The 27,312-nt window shown below is 37.2% G+C and overlaps 1 protein-coding gene across 1 annotated transcript in view; it reads left to right on the top strand.

Annotated features, from left to right (window-relative positions):
- LOC149819081 (regulator of nonsense transcripts 1 homolog) overlaps nt 1-27,312 on the top strand; it is a 63,508-nt gene that overhangs the window by 12,027 nt on the left and 24,169 nt on the right. The window contains exons 12-21 of the mRNA XM_089984070.1: nt 890-961; nt 1,088-1,154; nt 1,834-1,976; nt 2,054-2,125; nt 2,233-2,361; nt 2,829-2,984; nt 3,117-3,230; nt 3,357-3,455; nt 3,545-3,622; nt 21,847-21,981. Coding sequence (XP_089840196.1) covers nt 890-961; nt 1,088-1,154; nt 1,834-1,976; nt 2,054-2,125; nt 2,233-2,361; nt 2,829-2,984; nt 3,117-3,230; nt 3,357-3,455; nt 3,545-3,622; nt 21,847-21,981 — 1,065 coding nt within the window. The remainder of the gene's footprint in view (nt 1-889; nt 962-1,087; nt 1,155-1,833; nt 1,977-2,053; nt 2,126-2,232; nt 2,362-2,828; nt 2,985-3,116; nt 3,231-3,356; nt 3,456-3,544; nt 3,623-21,846; nt 21,982-27,312) is intronic.

Raw genomic sequence — 27,312 nt, 5'->3', positions numbered from 1 at the left:
TTTTGTATAAAAAGTTTTCCTTGTGTTTTCCCTGTATGAATTTTGAAAGATAATTGTTCACTTCCTCCTATTTATATGCTGAAAATGGGGTCTTGGTAACTTGGCTTTATGCTTCTGAAAGACTTGGTGGTCTGCAAGTTAAAAAAGAGTGCTAAATGTTTTGTCAAGTTTTTTTTCCCGCTTGGTTAGAGTGATAGACCGAGGTAGGATTTAGACATGATTAAAACACATCTCAACTTGAAGGGCTTAATCAGAATTGATGGATTTGGTGAAAAATTGATCGACTCACGACCATATCAGTTTCATCTCAAGGATTGACAAGATTTTGGTAGGCTCTGGATCCCACTTAGCATGGATATAATTTGGGTCCCAAATTGAGTCCAAGTCACAATGGAATATCATGTTCCCACTCTTTCTTATGATAACCTGATTCCTGTCAATTTGTTGCTTTATTAGTTTGTTTTTGTTATGGTCAGATAATGTCCTGTTGTTGCTGTTCAAAATCCGTGTTGGTCAGATAATGGTCATATACTACTGGGTTTGGATTAATGACTACTTTTCTGAGTTAAATCCTCTTCAGGTGCAATGGGATTTAGTTTGTTCTTATCCAGGGTAAAGTCCTAAATTAATTTGGCTCTTTCTGGGTTGAGATGAGGTGTTGAGTTTTTAGGTTGTTTTTTTAGTTTGTAACGTCATTTCCTATTCATCTTTTTCCGTAAGGATGACTTTTTTTCTGCAAGGAATAATTTTCTATTCATTTGTCACTGTACAGTTTCAAGTCAGGTGAAGTGGCTTGTGTGTTTTTTGTTTCATATTGATGCTTAATTGTTACTATTGCCTGGCGAACATATGTGAAATTCTGGTAGTTATGTGCAGTCATTTTTTTCAGGTTGTTAGGCTTTGTGCAAAATCAAGGGAAGCTGTAAGCTCACCTGTCGAACATTTAACACTGCATTATCAGGTATTCCCGTTAGTTGACATTTTTTGGGAATATGTTTTTTGATAATATGCAACCCTGTCTTGATTGGTTGCATTTTCTAGGTTCTGTTCCTAAACTAAGTTTCTTGTTCTTTCTTAATTGTGCCAGGTCCGACACCTTGATACATCTGAAAAGAGTGAGCTTCATAAACTTCAGCAACTGAAGGATGAGCAAGGTATAGTAGATTGAATCCAATCACTTTTGCTTAAAGCACCCTATGATGTTAAAAGCATGGACCAATTTTGTGGTAGTTGAACCCGTAATTTATATCAAATTTATATCTATAGTTGTTCAGTTGGGGGGAAGTTCACTCTAAAATTCAAATATCTTATTTTTATCTTATTTGGCCATTCCATATATGCTCTTTTCCAAATTTTGGTGCAAAGAACTTTTAAGATCATCTATGTCATCTGACGTACTGCATGCATCCTTGTGTGTGCGCGATCGAGTTCTAATATCGCTTTTATGTCGTTATTTGCTAGTTATGTTGTGTATGATCATACAATTCCTTTAAAAGCGAAATGTGTAACGTCTGTTTAGGCCATGTAGGTGGGTGTGTTACCATATCAGCTTTGCGCTATTTCATGTTGTGTTATTTTACCGATTTGCATTTGTAATTGTATATGCAGTCTGTGTCTTTGGTAATACTGGACAAATTTCATGATATTCCATTTCTAATACTTCAAAATGATAGTGGGAAAGTTTTTTGGTTGAGCTATTTTGGCTTGTGAACACCTGTTTTCTCCTGTCCATTGCCTTTTAGAAGCTAAATTTTTATTACCGCCTATGAAATTGTTTTCTAGCTAGGCTGTCTTGCTAAAATCAAGTTTAGTACTGAATACTTCTCTCGACAGGAGAGCTTTCCAGCAGTGATGAGAAAAAATACAAGGCTCTCAAGAGGGCAACCGAGAGAGAGATAACCCAGAGTGCAGATGTCATTTGTTGCACTTGTGTTGGTGCTGGTGATCCACGCCTAGCAAATTTTAGATTTCGGCAGGTTTGTAGCTGCATTTTGATATTTTTATCTACAGTTTTGTTGTCGTGTGCTTCCTAACATTTTGAATCCTTTGTCAGGTTCTTATTGATGAGTCTACTCAGGCAACAGAACCAGAGTGCCTCATTCCTCTGGTTCTTGGTGTGAAGCAGGTAGATGTTAACTAGTAACTCTTTCTTGAACCACTTCAGTAAATGCTGTTTTTTTCTCAGAAATTTTAACTTCTACTGATTTTTTCTTTCTAATATTTTCCAAATAGGTTGTTCTTGTTGGAGATCATTGCCAGCTTGGTCCGGTCATCATGTGCAAGAAGGCAGCTCGTGCTGGTCTTGCACAATCACTTTTTGAGCGCCTTGTGCTGCTTGGGCTGAAGCCATTTAGGTTACAGGTGATTCTTTTGATGGAGTTTCTGTATGCTAATCATTATTTGCATCACGCTTTGGCTTTGGCTGGAAAGAAAAAAGAAATAATCTAACAAATGCTTAAATGTCTAGATTGGCTAGCATGTTTGGTGGTTTAGAATAAATATTTGGGCAATGTGGAAAATTACATGTTACATTCTGGTTATTAACATGCAGAAGCATATTCATATTAGAGATTATATTCAATATCTGATATGGTGGTTGTAGGGTAAAATGCATATTAGCGATCATCTTTTTTAAATTTTAAAAAAATCTGACATTCAGTTTCATTTAAACAATGTATGGGACCATTCAGGCTTATTGAGATCAGTTGCTTTTGTCATTCATGTTCACTTTTGGCATTTACATATGTTGGGAGATCTAGAAAATATGGCAAGCGAATTGTGTTCAAGGCTAGTTTCTGTTAGTGTTTTACTCTAGTATGTGATTGCAGGTTCAATACCGTATGCATCCTTCACTGTCGGAATTCCCATCCAACAGCTTTTATGAAGGTACTCTCCAAAATGGGGTGACTATCAATGAACGGCAGTCACCTGGAATTGATTTTCCATGGCCGGTTCCCAACCGTCCCATGTTTTTCTATGTTCAGGTATCATGGATGTGAAGCACCTTAGTTTCATCAATTCCTTTTGGTATCATGCTTTAACTTCATACGATAGTGCCTTCTAGTTCTAGTTTAATGCTTTTATATATTTTAATGCTTGAAATATATTTCCTTTAGATGGGCCAAGAAGAGATAAGTGCAAGTGGAACATCCTATCTAAACAGGACTGAGGCTGCAAATGTTGAAAAGATTGTCACTACGTTCTTGAGGAGTGGAGTAATTCCTAGTCAGGTCCAATTTTCTGCTCTCTTTATTTGTTGCACTGGCTGTCGTTCTACCTTTTATCATTCTCAGATTCTTTTGATTATTTTTTGAGTGTTTCTGAACTGTCTTATTATTATTTTTTACAATTGTAAGATCGGAGTAATAACACCGTACGAAGGGCAACGGGCATATATTGTGAATCACATGTCAAGGAATGGAGCTCTTAGACAGCAGCTATACAAAGAAATTGAGGTTTTGTTTCTTTTTTCTAACATTAGAAAAGCGAACTTGTTTGTAGCTATTGTGGAAATTTATTATTCAGGCACACATTTCTTCTGCAGGTTGCTAGTGTTGACTCTTTCCAAGGAAGAGAGAAGGATTACATAATATTATCTTGTGTTAGGAGCAATGAGCATCAGGTGCATCTTTGAACCTTAATTTTGGGTCTCTTCTAGTTCATTTTGTATTTCATTATTCCATTTCTTTTATCTTAATTTTGTTACTCAATCCATTCTCTGATTCATGGTTATTGGAAACTCTATTTGCATGTGGGGAGCCCATTTCCGAAATGTGAAACCCAATATGTCAGAAACTCATGGGAGACACGTTCCCCATGGAGCGAGAAAATTGTTTCCCATCACATGAGAAACCTATTTACTTTGTGTGTGAAACACATTTTTGTATGTGTTTCACTTAAATAAGAAATCTTCGTTTTTTATATAAAAAAGTTTACACCTGTGATTTAAAAATTTAACTTTTTTAAAAAAATATATGTTTCTGCATCATTTTAATGTTAAGAAAGATGTAATTGTAATGGAATGAGCGGAAGTGTGAAGCAAATGCCACTAAGTGCATACAAACACAAAGTACCTAACAAGCACAAGTCCACTATCGGACAATACAAAGCGCCAACAAGGGCTAATACAAGCGAACACAAATGTAAAAAATGTAAACTTTTATTGATAAAATGCTTAAGGAAAACATATCATTGAATGGAGTCAAGTAGTCCCTATTTATGCACAAAAGGCACTAGGCTTAAGGCCATTGGGAGCCCGACTCTATGCTTATTTAACCATAGAGCCCCTATAAAACATGAAAAAGACAAAAAATAAAAAAAGTCAAAAAGATGACAAAACTGTCTTTATTGGACATACCTAATTTCAAATGTAAAAAGACAATGGCCATGATGGGCATTACCTATTATAATACTCTAAATAAATATATATATATACATAAATATATAAATATATGTATATATATTACATATTTTAAGACTCCCCTCAAACTTATGTTGTAATCACCGAAAGTTTGTTAAGGAGGAAGATAAACCAAGGTGTAGGAAGAGTTTTAGTGAAGAAATTTGCAAGCTGATACTTTGATGTAACATACGAAAACTCGATAGTTTCTCTCATATATTCATCACGTACATAATGACAACCCATCTCAATGTGCTTTGTACGCTCATGGAAGGTGTGGTTGTTCGCAATGTAAATTGCACTCTATGTCACACAGACTCGGCTAGGGAGGCGCCACACCCGAGTCGACACGCCCCGACACGGGTGCGGCTTCGGACTCGGCTCGGACTCGGTCAACGCCGAGTCGAACTCGGTCAACGAGTCGAGGCCGAGTCCGTCTACATTTTGGACTCGGTCAACTTTGACCGAGTCCAAAAATATTCATTTTAAAGACAAAAAACAAAAAAATCATTTTTTATATATCTTTTAAAAAAATATATATATAACCAGACTGTGCAATGCAGTTGCACAGTCACAGACTATGCAACTGCAACTGCAACTGCAAAGTCACTGCATTGCACAGTCTGTGCAACTGTTAACGTATAAAGTTTAAACATTTGAATGTCAAAACTGAACAGATCACAAAGATGTGAATGCTATAGTAAAGGGGTCATTTGAAAAATTGGACTAGTACAGATTATGGACCATTTCAGATGGTCATAGTTTCAAGTTTTTTTTCCTTTAACCATGGCCCATAGATGTGTTTACCTTAATTTTAATTCTTTACTAGAATTATTGTTATATATATATATATATATTTATATTTATATTTATATAGCCGAGTCCCCGTGTCCAAAATTTTTGAAATTGCGCCGCACCCGCACCCGCACCCATGTGACATAGATCGCACTCTTATTATTGCAACACATCTTCGAAGGTTTGGCGTTGACTTCTCATATGTCTTTGAGAAGATTCCTTAGCTACACAAGTTTCATTGTTGTCGTTGCCAACTTTGGCCGAAGACAGTGATACTTTTTGCTGCTTCTTGCATCGCCAATAAATTTGAAGAATCCCCTAAAAAGACACAAAAACCACTTGTTAAGATTCTATCATTGGGGTTTCCTCCCCAATCAACATCAGTATAAGCCCGTGTTGTTAAAAGCGCACCTCAAGATGCCAGCCTAAGGCATGATGATAATAATAATAATAAATATAATAATAATAATAGTAGTAAAATAATAATATAATAATAATAATAATAAGAATCGAGGAAGAGGAAGAAGCATTTTTTTATGTATTTGTAATTTTAGATATTTTTTCTAGTTGTTTTTAAGTTTTTATTTATTTATTTGTAATTTTAGATATTTTCTAGTTGTTTTTAAGTTTTTTTAAAAAAATTGAGGCTTATGCTTTACGCCTCACCTCAGTTTTTGGTGGAATGCCTTGCTTTGCTTCAACGCTTTTCACAACATTAGTATAAGCAATTAAATTTAAGGATGAGGATGAGGGTAAGAAAAGCTTTGTAGTTATTTAATTTTTAATGTAGTTGACATAGCGTTACCGGAAGCGATATAGTACTTGGGGAAGCACGCTTCCCCGAAGCACGACATGTGACGCTTTCGAAACGTGTTGGGAAGCGCCAAAAAAATTGGGAAGCACACTTCCCAATTTAGGAGAAGCGCACTTCCCCCTCACTTCCCCTTATTTTTTCAGTTTTTTGTGTTTTTTATTTTTCTTACTTTGTTCTCTTTTTTCACTTCCCCCTCGCTTCCTAGGTCGCTTCCGATTCGCTTCTTAGGTCGCTTATGAGACGATTCTTGGTCCACTTTTAAGTCGTCCCGTGCTTCCTACTTAAAATTTTGGAAGTGCCTCGCTTACCGCTTTAGCTTCTCGAATCACTTACCGCTTTCACTTCCCCGACTGGCAACTCTGATTTGACAATCTTCATGATTGGGGTGTGCTGGAATTGACTTGTTCCATGAAGTACATGAGCTATATATGGTCTGATGATATAGGTAGGTTGGTGAAGGTAGGTTGGTGATCCAATCAGTTGTCTGTATGGTGTAGCATCTTCATGCATTGTTCCATCTTCAAGCCTTAACTTAGCATTTACAATTTCAAGAGTTTTCACCTACTTGTCATATGAAATTCCTGACTTAGCACAGATGTTAGCAACAAGTTTCATTTAAGATAGAACATATCCTTTGGGTGACTAGGCAACATCAATTCTCAAAAAAATATCTCAAAAAACCCATATCTCGATAAGGTGTGTATCGTATTGATTAGGCTCAAAGTAACTATTACGTATCGTACAATACAATACAATACTTACACCAATGGTTTGAGATGACTACCCTCGTATCTTTGAGAAGATTCCTTAGCCGTACAAGTTCCATGGTTGTTGTAATCATAGCTCTATACTCAGCTTCAGTGCATGACAATGCGACCTTTGCGGCTTCTTGCATTTTCAAGAAATCAACGAATCTCAAAGACACAAAAACTAGTGGTTGAGACTCTATCATTGGTATTTTCTTCCCAATCTACATCAGTATAAACAAGTAAATCTAAAGATGAAGACAAGGATAAGAAAAACCTTTTTGTTATGGAGTTCTTTATATATCTAACAATCCTTAATGCAACACTCATGTGCACGATGGTGGGAGCATGATAAAACTAACTAGCTGAGTGAACTACATGAGCTATATTCTGGTTTGGTGATAGACAAGTGAGTGACCCAATTAGTTGTCTATAAAGTGTGGGATCTTCGAAATTTTTTCCATCTTTAATTTTGCATCGACCACTTTAGGAGTCCACTTTCTTGCCATCTGAAATGTCAGACTTAACACATATATCGACAACAAACTTCATTTGAGAAAGAATATACCCTCTGGGAGATTTAAGCAACTTCAATGCCTAAAAAATTATCTTAAAACACCCAAATCAAACATATCAAAATTTTTTTAATACATTTTCAATATCACTAACTCCCTAAGTCACACAGACTCAGCTAGGGAGGCGCCGCACCCGAGTCGACACGCCCTGACACAGGTGCGGCTTAGGACACAGTCTTGACTCAGTCAACGACGAGTTAGACTCGGTCAACAAATCGAGGCCGAGTCCGTTCTCGTTTTGGACTGGATCAACGTTGATCGAGTCTATATTCGTCTAATTTTAGGGTGAAAAAACTAAAAAAATGTCTTATATATATATATATATATATATATATATATATATATATATATAAAGAGACTGTGTTGTGCACAGTCACAGACTGAGCACTATATATATATATATAGCCAAGTCCCCGTATCCAAAATTTTTGAAATTGTGCCGCACCTGTGTCACACCCGCACCCATGTGACATAGCTAACTCCATGTTTGCCATTTTCTACATACAGTAAAGTCTAGCAACATTATCAACTGTACTTTTGACAAAAAGATCAATGTCAATATGGCAAGAATGAAAACCCAAATGAGTTATAACATTACTAAGTCTATCATACCGTGCCTTAGGAGTCTATTTAAGACCATACAAGGCCTTTTAAAGTCTAAGAGTTTTACCTTTTTCGATATCAAATCCCGATCGAGGATCCATATAAACTTTCTCATTTAATTCTCCATTGAGAAATGCATTCTTCACATCTAGTTGATATATGTGCCATTTTTGGATAGAGGCAACTGCAATGAGGTTCCTAACACTAGTCATCCTAGCTATAAGTGCAAAAGTTTTTTCATAGTCAATTCCGTATTCTTGGAAATATCCTTTGGCTGCTAACTTGAATTTATCTCTCTAGAGTTTTATCACTCTTGATTTTGACCTTAAATACTTATCTATAGCCTATGATTTTCTTCCCTAAAGGCAAGGTGACTACTTTCTTGGTTTTGGCTTTCTTAAGGGCTAATTCTACATTCATAGCTTCAATCCAATGTGAAAAGTTTTTTGTTTCATTATAATGTAATCACTCATGATAGGAATGTAGTGCTATTAGTCAAGCTCTATAGTTTGGTGATAAAGAGTCATAAGATACAAACCTATTTGGTAGAATAGAAACTCGGCTTGATCTTCTAAGTGAGGTCTCTTCTACGAGAGAATTATGAGTATTTTTCTAATGCACTTTGTGGGTTTATTTGCTCACGTCGGGTATATACTTGTATATCTTTAGTAGGTTTTTCAACTATATCATCATTACTTAATGATGGTTCTACACTCTCATCATTAGGATGTTCACAATCATCACTAACTAAGGCTTCATCATCATTATTCAAATAATTGTCAAAAGTATTATCAACTTCTCTTGGTGATTTACTTCCTCTTTTCTATTATCTTTGTCAAAACCATTTTCATTTTCTAAGGTCACATCCTTAAAAACATAAAGTTTGTGATTTTTGAAATCAAAACATTTATACCCTTTTTTATTTTCCCCGTAACTATCCCCATAACTAATAAAAACACATTCATTGGCTTTTGAGGATAACTTATCTCTTTTGTATAAAAGCACAAAACATTTACAACAAAAAATTTGCGATCGCCTGCGGGTGTCACTTTAAATAATTTCTCGTATGGAGAAATATTTTGTAAAGATGACGAGGGCATTCTATTTATCAAATAAGTTAATGTTAGAATGACCTCATCCAAAAACTTTTTAGAATATCTTTAGAAATAAGTAGGGTCCTATCGGTTTCCATAATATGTCTATGTTTTCACTCTGCTAACCCATTTTGTTGAGGAGTTCTAGGGCAAGATCTTTGATTACAAATTTCATTTTGTTTTAAATAATTTTGAAATTCACTGGACAAATATTCTCTACCCAAATCAGATATAAGTTTGAAAATCTTGCTTTGAAATTGATTTTTGATTATCATGTGAAATTATTTAAAAAAAATATCCGATTTAAAATTGAGGAATCCATCGCATATTCCCAAAGCTTCTTTCCTTTTTGGTGGTTCTCCATCACAACGAAACGAGTGAAAGTGCGAATCAAAAGCCACTAAGGGAATACAAACACATGTACAAGCACAAGTCTACTACGAGACAATACAAAGAGCCAACAAGGGTAATGCAAGTGAGCACATATCTATGTCACCGCGACACGACAAATTGCTTGCCATACTTGCATCGATGCAAGAACGGGGACATGATGCAGTATCGGTATGCCTCGGGTCGGGTTTGGTCCATTTTTTAAATTTTGCCTTTGTCAAATCAAGGCTTAGTTGTTATAGGCGCTAGGCAGAGCCTAGGTGGTGAGCTCCTAAAAAGGCCTAGGCAGGGTCTAGGCGGTACCCCAAATAAAAAAACAAAAAAAAAAACATAATAAGAAACATGTATACAACATAAAATCAATCAACAATAAGTAATAGACAAATAATATGTTGTTTAACACTATAAAACAATTATATTACATAACCTTAACTTGCTCAAATTAAGAATAAATTAAAAATTGAATAAACAAACAATACATTTAACAATGTGAAGAACAATACACAAAAAATAAAATCATGCATACAAAAAAATTAACATCAATAGACATAATACAAGCAACAAACAAATATTGTCTTCTTCTTTTTCTCGGCAATAGACATAATACAAGCAATAAACAAATATGTTTTCTTCTTATCAACAATAGACATAATACATGCAATAGACAAATAACATTTCTTCTCCTCCTCCTCCTCCTCAAAGAAGAAAACAAGTGATATTTCAAAAAAAAATCTTCAAAAAATAAGAATAAAAAAAGGCCTAGGCTCTAAAAAAAGCCTAGGCGATCTCCAGCCTAGGTGGAGCCTAGGCTTTAATATAGGGCCCCACTGCCCAAACCTGGTCGCCTAGGCGCAACCTTTGACAACTAAGAACCAAGGTCGAAGGGGCGTGACCATTTGGGTCCTGACCCACCTTATAAACCCATCTCTCTCTCTCTCTCTCCTCTCTGAAACCCTCGCTCTCTGTCCATAGGGAAAAGGGAGCGAGAGAGAGAGACAGAGAGGAAAGTGCGAGAGAGGGGGAGCAAGACAGAGAGATTAAACAAAAAACAAAAACAAAAGGGAAAGAGGGGCTACACCTTTTCTCCTTTTATAGCACCCGTCTTCGTTGACCAAGTTTGGACAAGTCCAAACCTGGTTAATGAAGCTAAGAAAGATTTGGACTTGTTTGTATATATGTATATACAGCCGTGTCCCCGTACCCACATTTTTTGGAATTGTCGTACCCTCTGCACTTGTACTCGCACTCGCACCCGCACCTACACCCGTAATCGTACCTCGGTGACATAGGCACAAATGTAAAAAATGTAATCTTTTATTGATAAAATGCTTAAGGAAAGCATATCATTGAATGAGGACAAGTAGTCCCTATTTATACACAAAAAGCACAAGGCTTAAGACCAACTATAATTATAGCCGTTGGGATTGCTCCCAATGAATCTATGGTCATTTGACAATAGAACCCCTATGAAACATGAAAAAAAATATGAAAAGTAAAAAGATGACAAAATTGTTCCCATTGAACAATCTTAATCAGTGTTGTATCGTACTGTATCATACGATATAGCACAATACGTACCGTAACTTTGGGCCTAATGGATACGATACACACCCGTATCAAGAAACAGGTGTGTATCGTACCTGTATCGGGTTTATCGTATGATACATAACTTGTAACACTCCGATACAGGGTGTATCTTATGATACACAATGAATGCATTTTATGTTGCACTCAATTCGGTTTTTTCTTTAAATATATAAGAAAACTCCTTAAGGTGAGTTTATGTCCACTTCAAAAGAACTTGAGAATGATTTAGGGCTTGATTTCTTGCAAGAAGAAGTCTTCATTTTTGTTTGAACTTAAAAAAATTTGGTTATGTAAAATTTTTAAGTATTGAGAAACACTTGGGGATTTTGTTTATGTTTATGTAAACATGCACTTTTATGGATCTTATGACTTGTTAGCTTAGTGTTGTTTTTTATTTCACAATTTACTTTTTCCTTATGAGATATGCATGCCATGATGCTCATGGAGACATAAATGCTTCATATGTGATTTTATGGTTGTATTTTGTGAAATTCATCATTGTTTCATGTGATATGATTTTTTTAGATTTTTTGCTAATTTTCTGATTTTTCGTGATTTTTTTGGAATTTTTTTGTTAAAAATTTATGATTCATTTACGATATGATACAATACAATGTTACTTTGGGACCGACCGATACGGGTAAGGATACAATACTTACAACGTTGGTCCTAATTACAAATGTAAAAAGACAAAAATGCCGCTGATGGGAATTATCTATTACAACACTATACATAATATCTATGTCACACGGTCTCGGCTAAAGGGTTGCCGCACCCGCGTCGACACGCACGGACTCGGGTGCGGACTCGGGTGCGGCTTAGGACTCAGCCCGGACTCGGTCAACGCCGAGTCGGACTCGGTCAACGAGTCCGGGCCGAGTCCGTCCACATTTTGGACTCGGTCAACATTGACTGAGTCCAAAATTGTCCATTTCAAGTTTTAAATTATGTTTTGGATCCGGGTCGGGTCGGGTCCAAACCCGACCCAGATCCAAATTTTTTTGGCAGCCGAACCCTAAAAGGGGTTTATCGACAGGGAGAGGGGCTTACCCTCTCGATTTTGCCTCTCCCCCTCAGCCCCTGCAGCTTTCTCCTGCACCCACGCCGACGATCCGAACTCCGGCGACAGGCAGCCACCGTCTCCCCCTCCGTCAGGTATGTCGACCCTCCTGCACCCTCTGCTCGTAGCCTCCCTCCTTGCACCCTTTGCACGCAGAAGAGGGGCTCCCCCCCCCCCCCCCCCCTCTGCTTGCAGGGGAGGGGCTCGACCCCCTCCCTGCACCCTCTGCTCGCAGAGGAGGGGCTCGGCCCCCCTCCCTGCACCATTTGCACGCAGAAGAGGGGCTCGGCCCCCCTCCCTGCACCCTCTGCTCGCAGGGGAGGGGCTCGGCCCCCCTCCCTGCACCCTCGGCTCGCAGGGGAGGGGCTCGGCCCCTCCCTGCACCCTCGGCTCGCAGAAGAGGGGCTCGGCCCCCCTCCCTGCACCCTCGGCTCGCAGGGGAGGGGCTCGCCCCCTCCCTGCACCCTCTACTCGCAGAGGAGGGGCTCGGCCCCCCTCCCTGCACCCTCTGCTCGCAGGGGAGGGGCTCGGCCCCCCCTCCCTGCACCCTCGGCTCGCAGGGGAGGGGCTCGGCCCCCCTCCCTGCACCCTCTGCTCGCAGGGGAGGGGCTCGCCCCCCCCTCCCTGCACCCTCTGCTCGCAGAGGAGGGGCTCGGTCCCCCTCCCTGCACCCTCTGCTCGCAGAGGAGGGGCTCGACCCCCCTCCCTGCACCCTCTGCTCGCAGAAGAGGGGCTCGACCCCTCCAATATTCCCTGTTTTATTAACTTTATTTTATTTACTTATTTAATTATTTTCTTTTCAGTTTTCACTTTTCAGATATAATGGCGAGTTCTAGCGGTAGTGTCAATACATTTGGTTCAAGTTCTAACCCTGAATTAGATGTTTCTCAACCACTTTGGAGGCTTGTGACAAAAGAGATAAAACCTATGTCACATGGGTGCGGGTGCGGGCGCGGGTGCGGGGATTCGGCACTTCCAAAAAACCCGGGTGCGGGGGTGCGGGGGTGCGGCAGGGGCAAAAATGTCAATATATATATATATATATATATATATATATATATATATATATATATATATATATATATATATATATATATATATATATATATATATATATATATATATATGGGATCGGGATTCCCCTCCCTTACGAATCTATTTTTTTTTAAAAGCAGCTGTCTGCTGCTTTTTTTTTTAAAAAATAAAGCAGCTGTCAGCTGCTGCTGTCAGCAGCTGTCTGTCAGCTGCTGTCAGCAGCTGACAGACAGCTGCTGTCAGCCAGCTGACAGAGCTGCTTTTTTAAAAAAAGAATCCAGCTGCTGTCAGCCAGCTGACAGAGCTGCTTTTTTAAAAAAAGAATAGCAGCTGACAGCTGCTGTCAGCCAGCTGACAGCTGCTGTCACAGCTGACAGACAGTAGCTGACAGACAGCTGCTGTCAGCTGCTGTCAACAGTTTTTTTTTTTTAAAAAAATTTGCAGCATAGGTGATAGGGCAAATTTTTTTTAAAAAAAAAATCCAAAAAAAAATGGACTTAAATGATCCTGGGTGCGGTCAACGCACCCAGGATCATTTGACCGCACCCGGTACCGCACCCGCACCCGCGTCGAGTCGCGTCGACGCGGGTGCGGCACCCTGCTAGCCGAATCCCTGTGACATAGGATAAAACCTAGTAGTGGTGGTGGTGGGAATGTGCAGTTTCATTGTAATCTATGTAAGACTGTTTTCACAGGTTCTTATACGCGTGTGAAAGCACATCTTTTGCATATTCGTGGTCAAGGAATTAGGGCATGTTTTGGGGTTGACAAAGACATGTTAAAGCAATTAAAAAAAGAACAAGAGGAAGCTGAAAAGAAGAAAATTGCAGAGATGAAAAGCGATTCGATTAATTTGTCTTTTCCTACTGCTAGTGATACACAAGAAGAGCTTTTAAAGAAAAGAAAGATGGAAAGCAATAAAACAATACAAGCGTCATTCAAAAACATGGCAAGAGCAGAAATTGATAAAAAGATTGGTCGATTCTTTTACTCTAGCTCAATTCCTTTTAATGTAGCTAGAAGTCCATACTGGAAAGATATGATTACATCTTTGGCTAATTGCAATTTGAGTGGTTATGTGCCTCCTAGTTCAGAAAAACTAAGAACAGTCATTCTTTCAGAGGAAAAAAATAGAATTGAAGACTTGCTAGAGACCCAAAAATTTGCATGGAAACGACATGGAGTGTCGATTGTTTCTGATGGGTGGACTGATATACAAAGGTGACCACTGATAAACTTCATTGCTTACTCACTAAATGGGCCAATCTTTTTGAAGACTGTTGATGCATCTGGAGAGTATAAAGATGCTGAATATTTAAAGAGATTATTTGTTGAAGCGATAAAAGAAGTGGGTGAAGAAAGTGTGGTGCAAATCATTACTGACAATGCTCCAGTTTGCAGTCGTGCATGAATGAATTTGGCAAGTGAAGATACATATTCACATATTTTTTGGACTCCTTGTGCAGCACAGTTTAAATTTGGCACTTAAGAGTATATGCAATCCATCAAAAGATGATGCACATGCACATGAAATGTGCTTATGGATTGAGGAAATAGAGCATGATGTTCGAAATATTAGAAATTTTGTTGTAAACCATCATCATGCCCTTTCTATATTTAATAGGCATTCTGATCTCAAGTTACTGAAAGTTGCTGAAACTCGTTTTGCTTCTCTAATTGTTATGATAAAAAGAATTAAGCAACTCAAGAATGCATTGATGATGATGGTGGCTGATCAAGATTGGGATTTTTATCGTACTAAAGATGATGTCAAGGCTCAAGCTATCAAAAAATGCATCTGTGATGATTTTTGGTGGGATAAAATTACATATTTTGTTGAATTTACAGAGCCTATTTGGGAAATGCTGAGAGAAGTTGACAGAGATGTATCCATGCTTCATAGAATTTATGAAATGTGGGACAATATGATTGAAAAAGTTCAAAGTATCATTTTTAAACATGAGAAGAAAGATATTGCACTTGATGATTCAGAATTTTACAATCATGTACATTCAGTTTTAGTGAGAAGATGGGATAAAAGCAATACACCTTTGCATTGCATGACACACTCTCTCAATCCAAAATACTATGCAAAAAAATGGTTGACAGCAGGTGTTGGTCGTGTTTCTCCAAATGAAGATCCTGAGATATCAAGAAATAGAATGATATATTTGGGAAGAATTTTTAATGATCCTCACATGTTTAAGGTTGTAAATAGTGAGTTTGACAAGTTTTCTACTGGAAGATTTGATTCTTTAGCAGCACTTGTGGCAAGGGACGAGGAAGATCCTCTTAATTGGTGGGCAACATATGGATCAGAGACACAAAATCTGCAACGTCTTGCAATGAAGTTGTTATCCCAACCTGCTACATCATCTTGTTGTGAAAGAAATTGGAGTACATATGCTCAAATTCACAACATTAAAAGAAACAAACTCACCAGTAAAAGAGCAGAGGATTTGGTATATGTTCACTCAAATCTACGATTAATTTCTCGCCGGATCAAAGAAGAGTATAGGTACTTTTTTTTCTTTGTATTCAAAGTTTGTATTTAAATATTTCATATTTGTATTCAAAGTTTTAACTTTTAAGTTAGATACTAATATAGTGATTTTTTGATGCAGTTGTGGACCATCCAAGAATTGGGATGTAAATCCAGAAGATTTTGACTTGGAGGGAGAACATAATTTACATACTCTCAACATGGACTACCTCGATCCTGTTCTTCCTTCTAATTCAGACGATGAGGCAGATTTATGATAAGTTTTGTTGTTTATCACACTCACAAGCTTCTTTATGTGTTATATTTTGGTAAGTTTGTGTTGTTAAGAATTGCTTTTTTTTGCTTTAAAATTTACAATATTTATGTGTTAATTTATTGTTATATATATAATTATAATATTTAAAAAATATATATTTATAATATATATTTTTTAATATATATATATATATATAGCGGAGTCCCTGTGTCCAAATTTTTTGGAATTGCGCCGCACCCGCACCCGCACCCGCACCCGCACCCGCACCCGCACCCATGTGACATAGCATAATATATATACACATACATATTTTAACATTAATATGATAGTTGAAATGGGAAAATCCCATAATCTTTAGTAACTGCACTATTTTTACCTTATTTCATTTAGAGCCCTGTGTTGCAATTTTCTTTTTGATATTTACACGGAAAAACCGCCTCGAGAATCAGAGACCTAGCCGTGTTGGCTTTGCCTGCCGTACTTACGATAACTGTCCTGGCAGCGTAAAACTCCGTGGGCTTACGCAATAACCTTAACCCCAGGGAGTTGCCATGCTTCGTCTTGCGCAAGGATTGATGCCCATAGGATTTGAACCTAGACTGCCTTCTTAGCGTCCTAGGCCCCATCCCACTCCACCAAACCCCTTTGGGGCTCCCTATGTTGCATTTAAATACTTATATTCTATGTCACATGGGTGCGGATGTGGGGATGTGGCACTTTAAAAAACCTTGGGTGCTAGGGTGTGGGAGGGCAAAAATATAAAAAATTATATATATATATATAATTTTAAAGTTTTAACAGTTAACAATAACACTAATGAAATAACAATGATCATAATATCGTTCATCATACATGCAATAAATCAAATTAGCAATTTACAATTCTATTCTACATCGTAAAAACTAACACTACAATTAAATCAACCTAAATATATTATAGAAACAATCAAATAAGTAAAGCAGAAAAGAACTAAATTACATACCAAAAGTATATCCTACAATGTATATGACGATGAAGTAATGAATCTTAATAATTTTCTGCTTCATCAAATGCATCATAAGAAGGAAGACTTGGCTCAAATAAATCTAAGCCACACTCTTCTGGGTTTACATCCCAAAATTTGGATGTTCCTTGTCTGTATTATAAACCCAATTTGAAAATGTTAAATACAATACAAGTATATTTAAATAAAAAACTAAAAAATAGTCAAATAACTAAAAGAGCAAATGCATCATAAGAAGGAAGACTTGGCTCAAATAAATCTAAGCCACACTCTTCTGGGTTTACATCCCAAAATTTGGATGTTCCTTGTCTGTATTATAAACCCAATTTGAAAGTGTTAAATACAATATAAGTATATTTAAATAAAAAACTAAAAAATAGTCAAATAACTAAAAGAGCAAATTAGTACATGTATTCATCATTGGTTTGTGAAAGTAGTTGAAGATTTGAATGAACATATACTAAATCCTCTGCACGCTTGCTGATGAGTTTGTTTCTCTTCATGTTGTGAATTTGAGAATATATGCTCCAATTTCTTTCATAGCAAGATGAACTAGCAGGTTGGGATAACAATCTCAATGCAAGACGTTGGAGAAGAGGTGCTTCTGATCCAAATGTTGACCACCATGTGATAAAATCTATATTATTCTCTTCTCTCGTGAGTAATGCCTGTCCATATAATCTCGTAGATGCAAATTTTTTAAACTCTTTGGGTGACTTGATTTAGAATCCGTGCTTCTGGATAATGTCTTGTCAAACACATATTTCTATGTCTTGATAGCTCTGAGTCTAAATTTGGAAGGACACGACCAATACCACCTTCCTACCACTTTTTTTGCATAATATTTTAGATTAAGAGAATCTGCCATGCAATGCAAATGAGTGTTGCTCTTATCCCATCTTATGACTAAAATTGAATGAATATGATTAAAAAATTCTTAATCATCCAATGCAGGTTTTTTTTCCTTCGTGATTGAAAACTGCAACTTGTATTTTTCAATCATATTATCCCACATTTCATAAACTTTGTGAAGCATAAGCTCATCCTTATCAACTTATCTCAACATTTCTCAAATAGGTTGCGTAAATTGAAGAAAGTATACGACTTTATCCCAAAACTCATCATATGAATTTCTTAATTTCTTGAGCCTTGGCATCATCATCAGTACGATAGAATGTCCAATTCTCATAAGTTTTCATGTTAACTAAAGCGTTCTTCATTTCCTTAATCCTCTTCACCGTCACAATGATGGACACAAAACGTGTTTCAGCGACCTTCAATAATTTCAGGTCAAAATGCCTATTAAATATAACATTAACATGATGGTGGTTAACAACAAACTTTCTAATGCTTTTGACATTTTTTTCTAATTCTTCAATCCATGAACATAAATCATATATTGGTGAATTTTCTTCTTCTTTAGGGTTGCAAACCTTCTTGAGGGTTAGATTCAAGCCCTGTGCTACACAGGGAGTTCAAAAATTATGAAGGTACTCACTCTCCAAACTCAATGCTGCAGTTTTACAAACGGAAGCGTTGTCTGTGATGATTTGTACTACTTTTTGATCACTCACTTATTTTATTACTTCTATAAATAACCTCTTTAAATACTCAGTATTTTTATATTCCCCAGATGCATCAACTGCTTTCAAGAATACTGAGTCACTAAGCGAAGAAGCAATGAAATTGATTAGTGGATGCCTTTGAATATCTGTCCACCCATCAGAAACAATACAAACTCTATTTTGCTCTCATGAATATTTTTTAATCTCTAGCAATCTCTCAATATTTGCCCTCTCTTCTGCAATAAGTATAGTTCGTAGTTTTTCTGATCTTGGAGGTACATAGCCATTCAATTTACAATTTGCCCAAGAAGTGACTAGATCCATTCAATAAGGATTTCTAGCTGCATTAAATGAGAGTGAACTAGAATAAAAATACCTTCCTACTTTTCTATCTATCTCCTCCCTTCCATATGTATTGAATGATGCTGTTATCGTTCTTCTTTCTCTACCTCCTACGTTCTCTTTTTTTTTAGCATTTTTTTGGTGGCTTACAAATGACACACTAATTGCACAAGAATCTTTCATTGTCTTTCTCTTCTCATATTCTTTTTGTATTTTCTTGTCTTGTATTTGCATTGCTTCAACAACTTTTTTGCATCTTTAAATGCCATGTCTTGGTATCTTCAACAAATGAGCCTTAACTCTTGTGTAAGACCCAACAAAATCTCTTTTAGAGAACTTTCATCGAAATCTCTTGTTTTCACCACCTCCTTCAGCTTTTGCAAGCTTATCTAGTTGTACCCATAGTGACCCCGCATCATTACTCCCACTACAACTATCCGCAACACTAGCAGCAAAACTCACATGTGGGGATGAGGATGACACAAGTCATTTCTCTTTATTCGTCATTGTTGTCTTGAAAACACAAAAAAAATTATAACTTATATTAAAATCAGAATACGACAACTAAAAACAAAGATATATGAGAAATAGAAAAAAGTAAAAACCACATTGAGTGTAAAGCAATAAAAGTCAGCAAAGTCAGTGAATAAAAACCATGCACAATAAAAAAATGATATTTTTTCCGAAAAAGTTCGTTGAGACTTGAGAGAGAGAACAACCACGAAAGATCAATAACAGAAACAAAATCTATAAAAAAGGTACAAAATCAGAAAAATCACACCTCTAAATTCTAAGTGTCCAGTTCATTCATTATGAAAAAAAATTCTAAGTCTCCGTTCATTAAGAAAAAAAATCAGTCTCCAGTTCATTTATTAAGAAAAAAAAAACTCTCCGGTTCATTTATTGAGAAAAAAAATCTAAGTCCACAAAATAGAAAGAATATTAATCCAGCAAAGCCACTCCTCACGAACACAAGACAACCTTTACATTAAATAGAAGAATGAAAAAAATAACACAGTTTCATATGCCCCAAAATTAACAAGTAGAAAAGTGAATTTCTCACAGACTATACAGTGCAGCTCAGAACAGTTTTCTTTCACACAAAAAGAACTATTAAAGCATGCTAAACTAGCGCTCTTATCTTTCCCACATGAATCACCAACCATAGAAAAAATCACAAGTTCACAAAAAAACAAAAAAAAAACAAAAACAAAATAAAGAATAATCTACTTTGTAAAGTAAACCCTCAACAACATATCATCTTCGGATATGAAAAAAGAAACGACACCAATAAGGTCATGGCAACCAACATTATTATAATGTAAGAAGAGTTAAACCCATCAACGATCCGTAAAACTCAATCCATATGAAAAAATCGATGAAAATCGATTTTTTGAATGAACTCTCAATTACAATCCATCTCAAGAACAAGAAAAAAGGAAAACAGAATAGACAGTGAGAGTGAGAGATGGAGGTCAAGTGAGAGAGACAAAGAGAAGAGGCGGTGAGCGAGTGAGAGTGAGAGACAGAGGTCGAGTGAGAGTGAGAGACAGAGAGGAGAGACAATGAGAGTGAGAGACAGAGAGTGAGTGAGAGAGACAAAGAGAAGAGAGACAGTGAGAGTGACGGAGAGCGAGTGAGAGAGATGAGAGAGAGAGCAAGTACTTGAGGAGGAGAGTTCGGAAGGAGTCATCGGAGAGTGTCGGCATCAGGGTCGTCATCGGCTTCAGGAGGAAAACTCGAGAGGATTAGGGCAAAAAAAATTTGCCCTAATCCTCCTCCCCTCGGCCCTTTTCATCGGGCATTTTTTTGTCCAAAAATTGGACACAATTGACCCTGGGTGCGTTGACTGCACCCAGGGTCTGGTTGACCGCACTGGGTGCTGCACCCGCACGCGCACCCGCATCGCGTCACGTTGATGCGGGTGCGGCACCCGGTTGGCCGAATCCCTATGACTTAGCTTATATTTGTTATTTGATAAAAGCTATGTCACATGGGTGCGGGTGTAGGTGTGACACGAGTGCGGCGCAATTTCAAAAATGTTGGACACGGGGTCTCGGCTATATATATATATATAACAATAATTCTAGTAAACAATTAAAATTAAGGTAAACACATCTATGGGCCATGGTTAAAGGAAAAACAACTTGAAACTATGACCTTGTGAAATAGTCGATAATCTGTGCTAGTCCAATTTTTGAAATGACCCTTTTACTATAGCGTTCACATCTTTGTGATCTGTTTAGTTTTGTCATTCAAATGTTTAAACTTTATATGTTAACAGTTGCACAGACTGTGTGCAGTCTGTGACTGTGCAGTTGCACAATCTGCATTGCACAGTCTGGTTATATATATATTTTCAAAAAAAGATATATAAAAATGATTTTTGTTTTTTGTCCTAAAAAATGGACATTTTTGGACTCGGTCAAAGTTGACCGAGTCCAAAATGTGGACGGACTCGGCCTTGACTCGTTGGCCGAGTCCGACTCGGCGTTGACCGAGTCCGGGCCGAGTCGGTCTCCGCACCCGTGTCAGGGCGTGTGGACTCGGGTGCGGTGCCTCCCTAGCCGAGTCCGTGTGACATAGGATAAAAGTAACTTAATTGTACACTGGTTTACAAGAGGTATAAACAGTATGTCTGATTGTTCTATAGTTCTAACCAATGTATGTTGATTCATTGTAGTGGATTATCAATCAGTGAATGGTGTTTTATAGATGTAAATTACATTCAATTTAACATTTGAAAAAGGTTCCTTAGTATTGCAAATGACCAACTCCATAAATGTATTGTACATCTTATGAAATAATAAATGTACTTTAGTTGGTGCTTTACAAGAAAAACACTTGCAATGGAATTCTGTAAGTTTAACCGTACACACATACACATGCATGTGTGCACATGCACACACTCGACTATCATTTTCAAACTGCTTTAGATGTTTATGTCAGATGTGGGGATACTATATAGACAGAATGCTCTCTGAGTGTGCTATATATAGCTGATTGTGTCTTGATCTGTCATTGCAAATTGCTTTTTGTGGAGCTTACCTTTTTCAATTTGATGCTAACAATTACACAGGGCATTGGGTTCCTGAATGATCCACGTAGATTAAATGTCGCTCTTACTCGGGCTCGTTATGGGATTGTAATTTTAGGAAACCCTAAGGTTTTGAGCAAGCAACCATTGTGGAACAGCTTATTGACCCATTTTAAGGTATCTTGTTTTATGCTGTATGCACATTTCTTTTGGTGTTTATGAAAGTTTCTGTACTTAAACGTGCCTCATTTCTGTCACACTGAATTATTATGTTTAATTGGCCCAGGCCTTAAAATCATTTGATTTTGGCTTTCTTTATCATCTTGATCTAATTCTTTGGAAAATAATTTCTACTTCATTTGTACATTGTGGGGTTTGGTATTATTGTACACTTGGCTTAATTCATACTTCATAGATTCACTTGGATGTCATATCTACTGTTGTTGCATGTGCTTTAGCCAGTTAATCGATGGAAAAAGTCTGTCTTCTATATTTGTTGCGTGCGAAACATGCTGTTATCTTCCTCTTATATAAACTTAATCACTAAAGTTACATGTCTTCCATTAGAAACTCACTTGTTCTGCATTTCTCTTGCTTTCCACTTGTCTGTTTAGTTGTTGGGTGGTAGTTGACTTGCACCTTGATCAGATCCATGCAATGTATATTCTTCATTTCATTACTTTGTCTATTCATAGAAAGCATCTATTATCACAAGCTATTGAGATTTGCAACTATGTAGGTGACTGGCATGTCCACCTTTTGGCACAGTGAGCCGCCTTTGACATGGTAAATTCAGTCTGACAGGTGGGTGAATCTTCCAGTGGTGATGTGCTAGTTTAATATATCTAGGTTGGTTCAGATTATGGCACAGTTAGGGTTTGTAGTTTGCATGTCAGGAATTGGATTTTGATATAAAAGCATCCATATAAAGCAAAAACAGCAATTGTAGCTGAGAAATCCACAGATTCAATGTGGGAGGTTGCACCACTGGCAAAGGCCTGCATGCAAGTTCTTTCCCCTGTTGGTGTTTGGCACAATGATGGGTTCAACAAGCACATCAGTGTTTAATAGGTGCAACAGCCTTGTTCAACTTTTGTTTTGTTAGGATTCATTAATGGAAAGAGAGCCCAAGAGATGGAAGGTTTTGTCTGAAGAAAACATATTATTGGGGGAAGAAAAATAAGACATTTTAAAGAAAGATGAAAAAGTAAAACATAGCTATAGAAGTTACAAGGCCTTGGAATCTCTGCAAGGACCACCCATGGGATCACACAGTGGCTGGAATAAGCAAAAGATTATAATTATTATCAAATTCTGATCTATGTAGTCAAAAGCACTAGGCGGTGCCTATTCGGTGGACCCCTAAAAAGATTAGGCGGGACTAGGTGGACTAGTCGGTACCGTAATTAAAAATGTATATGTAAAAAATCTGCAAATGAACTGCTAAAATTAGTAACAAACATGTATGTAACATAAAATCAATCAACAATAAGAAAACAAACAAACATGTTGAACATTACAAAACCTGCCCAAATATTAAAAACAATTGAATAAGCAAAGCAAACAACTAACAACTATCAACAAATGCCAAATAATTTAAAAATAATCTAAATTCCTAAAATAAAGTGCTAAAACTAACGCCAAACATGTATCCAACGTAAAATTAATCAACAACAAATGCACAAAGCATAAGATATTGCTTTTGTCAAGCATAGTAAACATGTTACATTACACAATCTGCCCAAATATTATTAGGACCAACATCTAAGATGTATCCAACATAAATTAATCAACAAATGCACAAAGTACAAAATACCACTATCGTGAAGCATAGTTGCATAGTAAACATGTTATATTACAAAACATGCCCAAAAATTAAGAAGAATTGAATAAACAAGCAAACAATTGTCAACATCAACAAAAGCTATGCAATCTAAACATAATCTGAATTCTTAAAATAAAATTAATCAAAAAATGCTTAAGTATAAGATATCGCTATCATCAAGCATAGTAAAATTCAGAGAGAGGAGAAGAAGAAGAAGAATAAGAGGCGGAGGAAGGGGGAGAGAGAGACAAAGACAGGGAGAGAAGAAGTTACAGAACTAGGGAGCAATTACAATAGAAAATAGGGAGAGAAGAAGAAGAGGCAGAGGAAGGGGGAGAGAGAAAGAAGAAGAAGAAAGGGGAGAGAGAGAGACAAAGACTGGGAGAGAAGAGGAAGGGGGAGAGGAAGGGGGAGAGAAGATGAAGGGGGGGGGGGGGAGGAGGAGGAGATGAAGAATAGGTGGAGGAAGGGGAAGAGAAAAAGAAGAAGAGGCGCACGATAGAGAGAGAGAGAGAGAGAGAGAGAGAGAGAGAGAGAGAGAGAGAGAGAGAGAGATTTATAACCCTTCCCGCATGTTATCGTTAATAAAAAGAAACTGCCCTCACTCCTAGGTGAGGGTAGGTTAGGCACCAACTAGGCGTGTATTCGGCAAAAAAGGTACCCTTTTTTGTGAAACCTAGGAATTTGACCGATTCCTAGGTTTCCTAACGCCTAGCCCGACTAGGTGCCTAGTCGACGCTTTTGACTACATAGATTCTGATGCATATACTATATCTAGATCCATCATTCTCTTAATGGAAAGAGAGCCCAATAGATGGAAGGTTGTTTGAAGAAAACATATTCTTAGGGGAAGGAAAATAAGTGGCATTTCAAAGAAAGATGAAAAAGTAAAACATAGCGATAGAAATGACAAGGCCTTGGAATCTCTGCAAGGACCGGTCATGGGATCACACAATGGCTGGAATAAACAAAAGATTATAATTATTATTGTTGGAGTTTCCACATACAAGAGGAAGAAGGAACATGGAGAGAAATGAAGAGAGAGCTTCATTAAAGAAAAGCAAATGAGGGTTACAACATATAAAGAGGAAAAAGGGTGGTCGACTCCCACAAAGCCCACTAGAAGATAAAAGCTAGTGGAGTAGTGGGTATGCTAATTTATAAAAATACCCCTAATATATAATTCATGTACAAATAGTTACATTGAAGGGTTTTACACACATGGAAATATGACATTTCCTCAACACTCCCCCTCAAGCTTGAGGTGATGAGAACACAATCAACCCAAGCAACAAGAATGATTGGAAAATCTTCAATGGTAATTTTTTTGTAAAACAATAAGCTATCTGGTTCTGAGTTCCAATATATGCCAAATATATAACTCCATTCAGATATGCCTAACGAGTAAAGTGATAATCTATCTCAATGTGCTTAGTCCTCTCATGAAATTCTGGATTTTTGGCGATATGAATAGGACTCTGATTGTCACAATGCAAAGTAGTTGTCGTGTCTATGTTTACTCTCATGTCCTGCAATAACCACCTCAACCAAATGATTTCTGCAATCACTTAGCCATTGTACGGTATTTTGCTTCAGTAATGGACAAAGCAATCCTTTGTTGCTTCTTGCTCTTCCATGATATTAATGATTCTCCTAGAAACACACATGAAATTGAGGTAGAATGCTTATCCTAAGCAACTCCCCTAAAATCTACATCACAGCGTGCTTTCAACTCCAATGGTGATATAGCCGAAAGAATCATATCTGATAATTAACTCAAATATTTGAAATGAAAGATTTATGAAAATTGAAAATATTTTTTGGGTCTTGTGATTGCCAACTTCATATGAGGACTTTTGTTGACTCAACACAAATATGCAGTAGAATTAATTGGGAAGCCAAGACTTGCAAATGATACAAAGAAAGTGGATACACCTATGGAAGCTAATTGCAAATTAAAGCATACTGTTGGTGAACTTCTCAATGATCCTACAGTTTATAGGCAACTAATTGGGAGTTTGATTTACTTGACCATTTTGCTGCCAAATATTATGTTTGCAATTGATGTGGCGATTCAGTTCATGAGTGTCCTTAGATCCTCTCATTTGGCAGCAGTTATGAGGATTATCGGATATTTCAATGGTACCATGCATTATGTCATCGTTGCTCTGGCATTTTAAATATTTGAGCTAATTTCATGTTTACTTTGGCAATTATTGCCTTATCATTACCAAAAATAATCATATCATCTACGTAAAACAAAAGAAGACATTGGCCTTTATCAGAAGATGTCACAAACAAGGCTGGCTCATGATAACTTTGTCTGAATCCCAAACTCACCACTGCAACATTGAATTTCTCAAACGAAGCCCTTGGGGCTTATTTCAACCCATACAATGCTTTTTTCTGTCTACACACCCTGCCTTCTTTATCAACAATTCCTTGAGGTAGCTCCATATACACTTCTTCCTCCAAATTCTCATTCAGAAAGGCATTTTTCACATCCATTTGCCACAGTTTTCATCCCCTTGTTTCAGTCACTGCTAGCATGGTCCTAATAGTAGTCATGTGAGCCATAGGTGCAAAGGTTTCAACAAAGTCTATCCCTTACTGTTGACTATATCCCTTTGCTACAAGACGAGTCCAATATCGTTCAATGCCTTAGTTTTGATCTTATACACCCACTTGCATCCAACTACATTTTTCCCAGTTGGCAGCTTAATCGACTCTCATGCTTTCATTTTCTCCAAAGCCTCCAGCTCCTCTACCACTGCCTTTTGCCACTTTGGATTTGACGCAACCTCAATATAGAATTGAATCATAGCTAGAAATGCTTAGTGAGTAGTAGAAAAAGAATCATAGGAAACAAATCTAGAAGGAAGAACAAAAGATCTAGAACTCCTACGCACCTGAGGAACGAGAGGCAACAAGGATGTTGACTCATGGATCGACTTGGAGGATATCGGGGAAGGGCACCAAAAAGGACAAAGTAGACTCCATAATTTTCTTTCTCTTTTTTAGTGTAGAATGTCACGTGTTCCCGAAATTCTACATGCCTTGTGGTACACACTTTCCTACTTCCATGATCAAAGCATTTATATCCTTTTTTTATCCTTCAGAATATCTTATAAAGTATCACTTTACTGCCTTGGGACACAATTTGTCTTTGAATTGATGAGGAACAAGAACAAAACATGTACTTTCAAATACCCTCAACATATCATAATATGGTTCTGTCCCAAACAGTCTCTTATGAGGAGAGATTTTCCCAATTACCTTAGAAGGCATTTGATTTATCAAATGTACAAATGTTGTCACTGCTTCTGCTTAGAACTCCTTAGGCATTTCACTGTTAAATATCAATGCTCTGGTAGTCTCCAATATGTGTCTCTTCTTTCTCTTCGCTACTCCATTTTGTTATGGAGTGTAAGGACATGACCTTTGATGCACAATTCTTTTATCTCAACATACACATAGACTTTTTTATAAATTCTTGTACCTCATTACTCATGTATTCTCTCCCTGAGTCAGAATGTAGGATTCTTATTTTTTGCTGCAAACTGAGTCTCAACATACACATAGACTTTTTTATAAAATGAATCCATCTATATCTGATAAAATCATCTATAAATCTCACAAAATACATGGATCCTCCTTTAGACACTATAGGAAAAGAACCCCAT

The sequence above is a fragment of the Nuphar pumila genome, chromosome 13 (assembly GCF_984573655.1).
Source record: "Nuphar pumila chromosome 13, dmNupPumi1.hap1.1, whole genome shotgun sequence".
NCBI lineage: Eukaryota > Viridiplantae > Streptophyta > Magnoliopsida > Nymphaeales > Nymphaeaceae > Nuphar > Nuphar pumila.
This window is presented reverse-complemented; position numbering and strand designations above follow the sequence as displayed.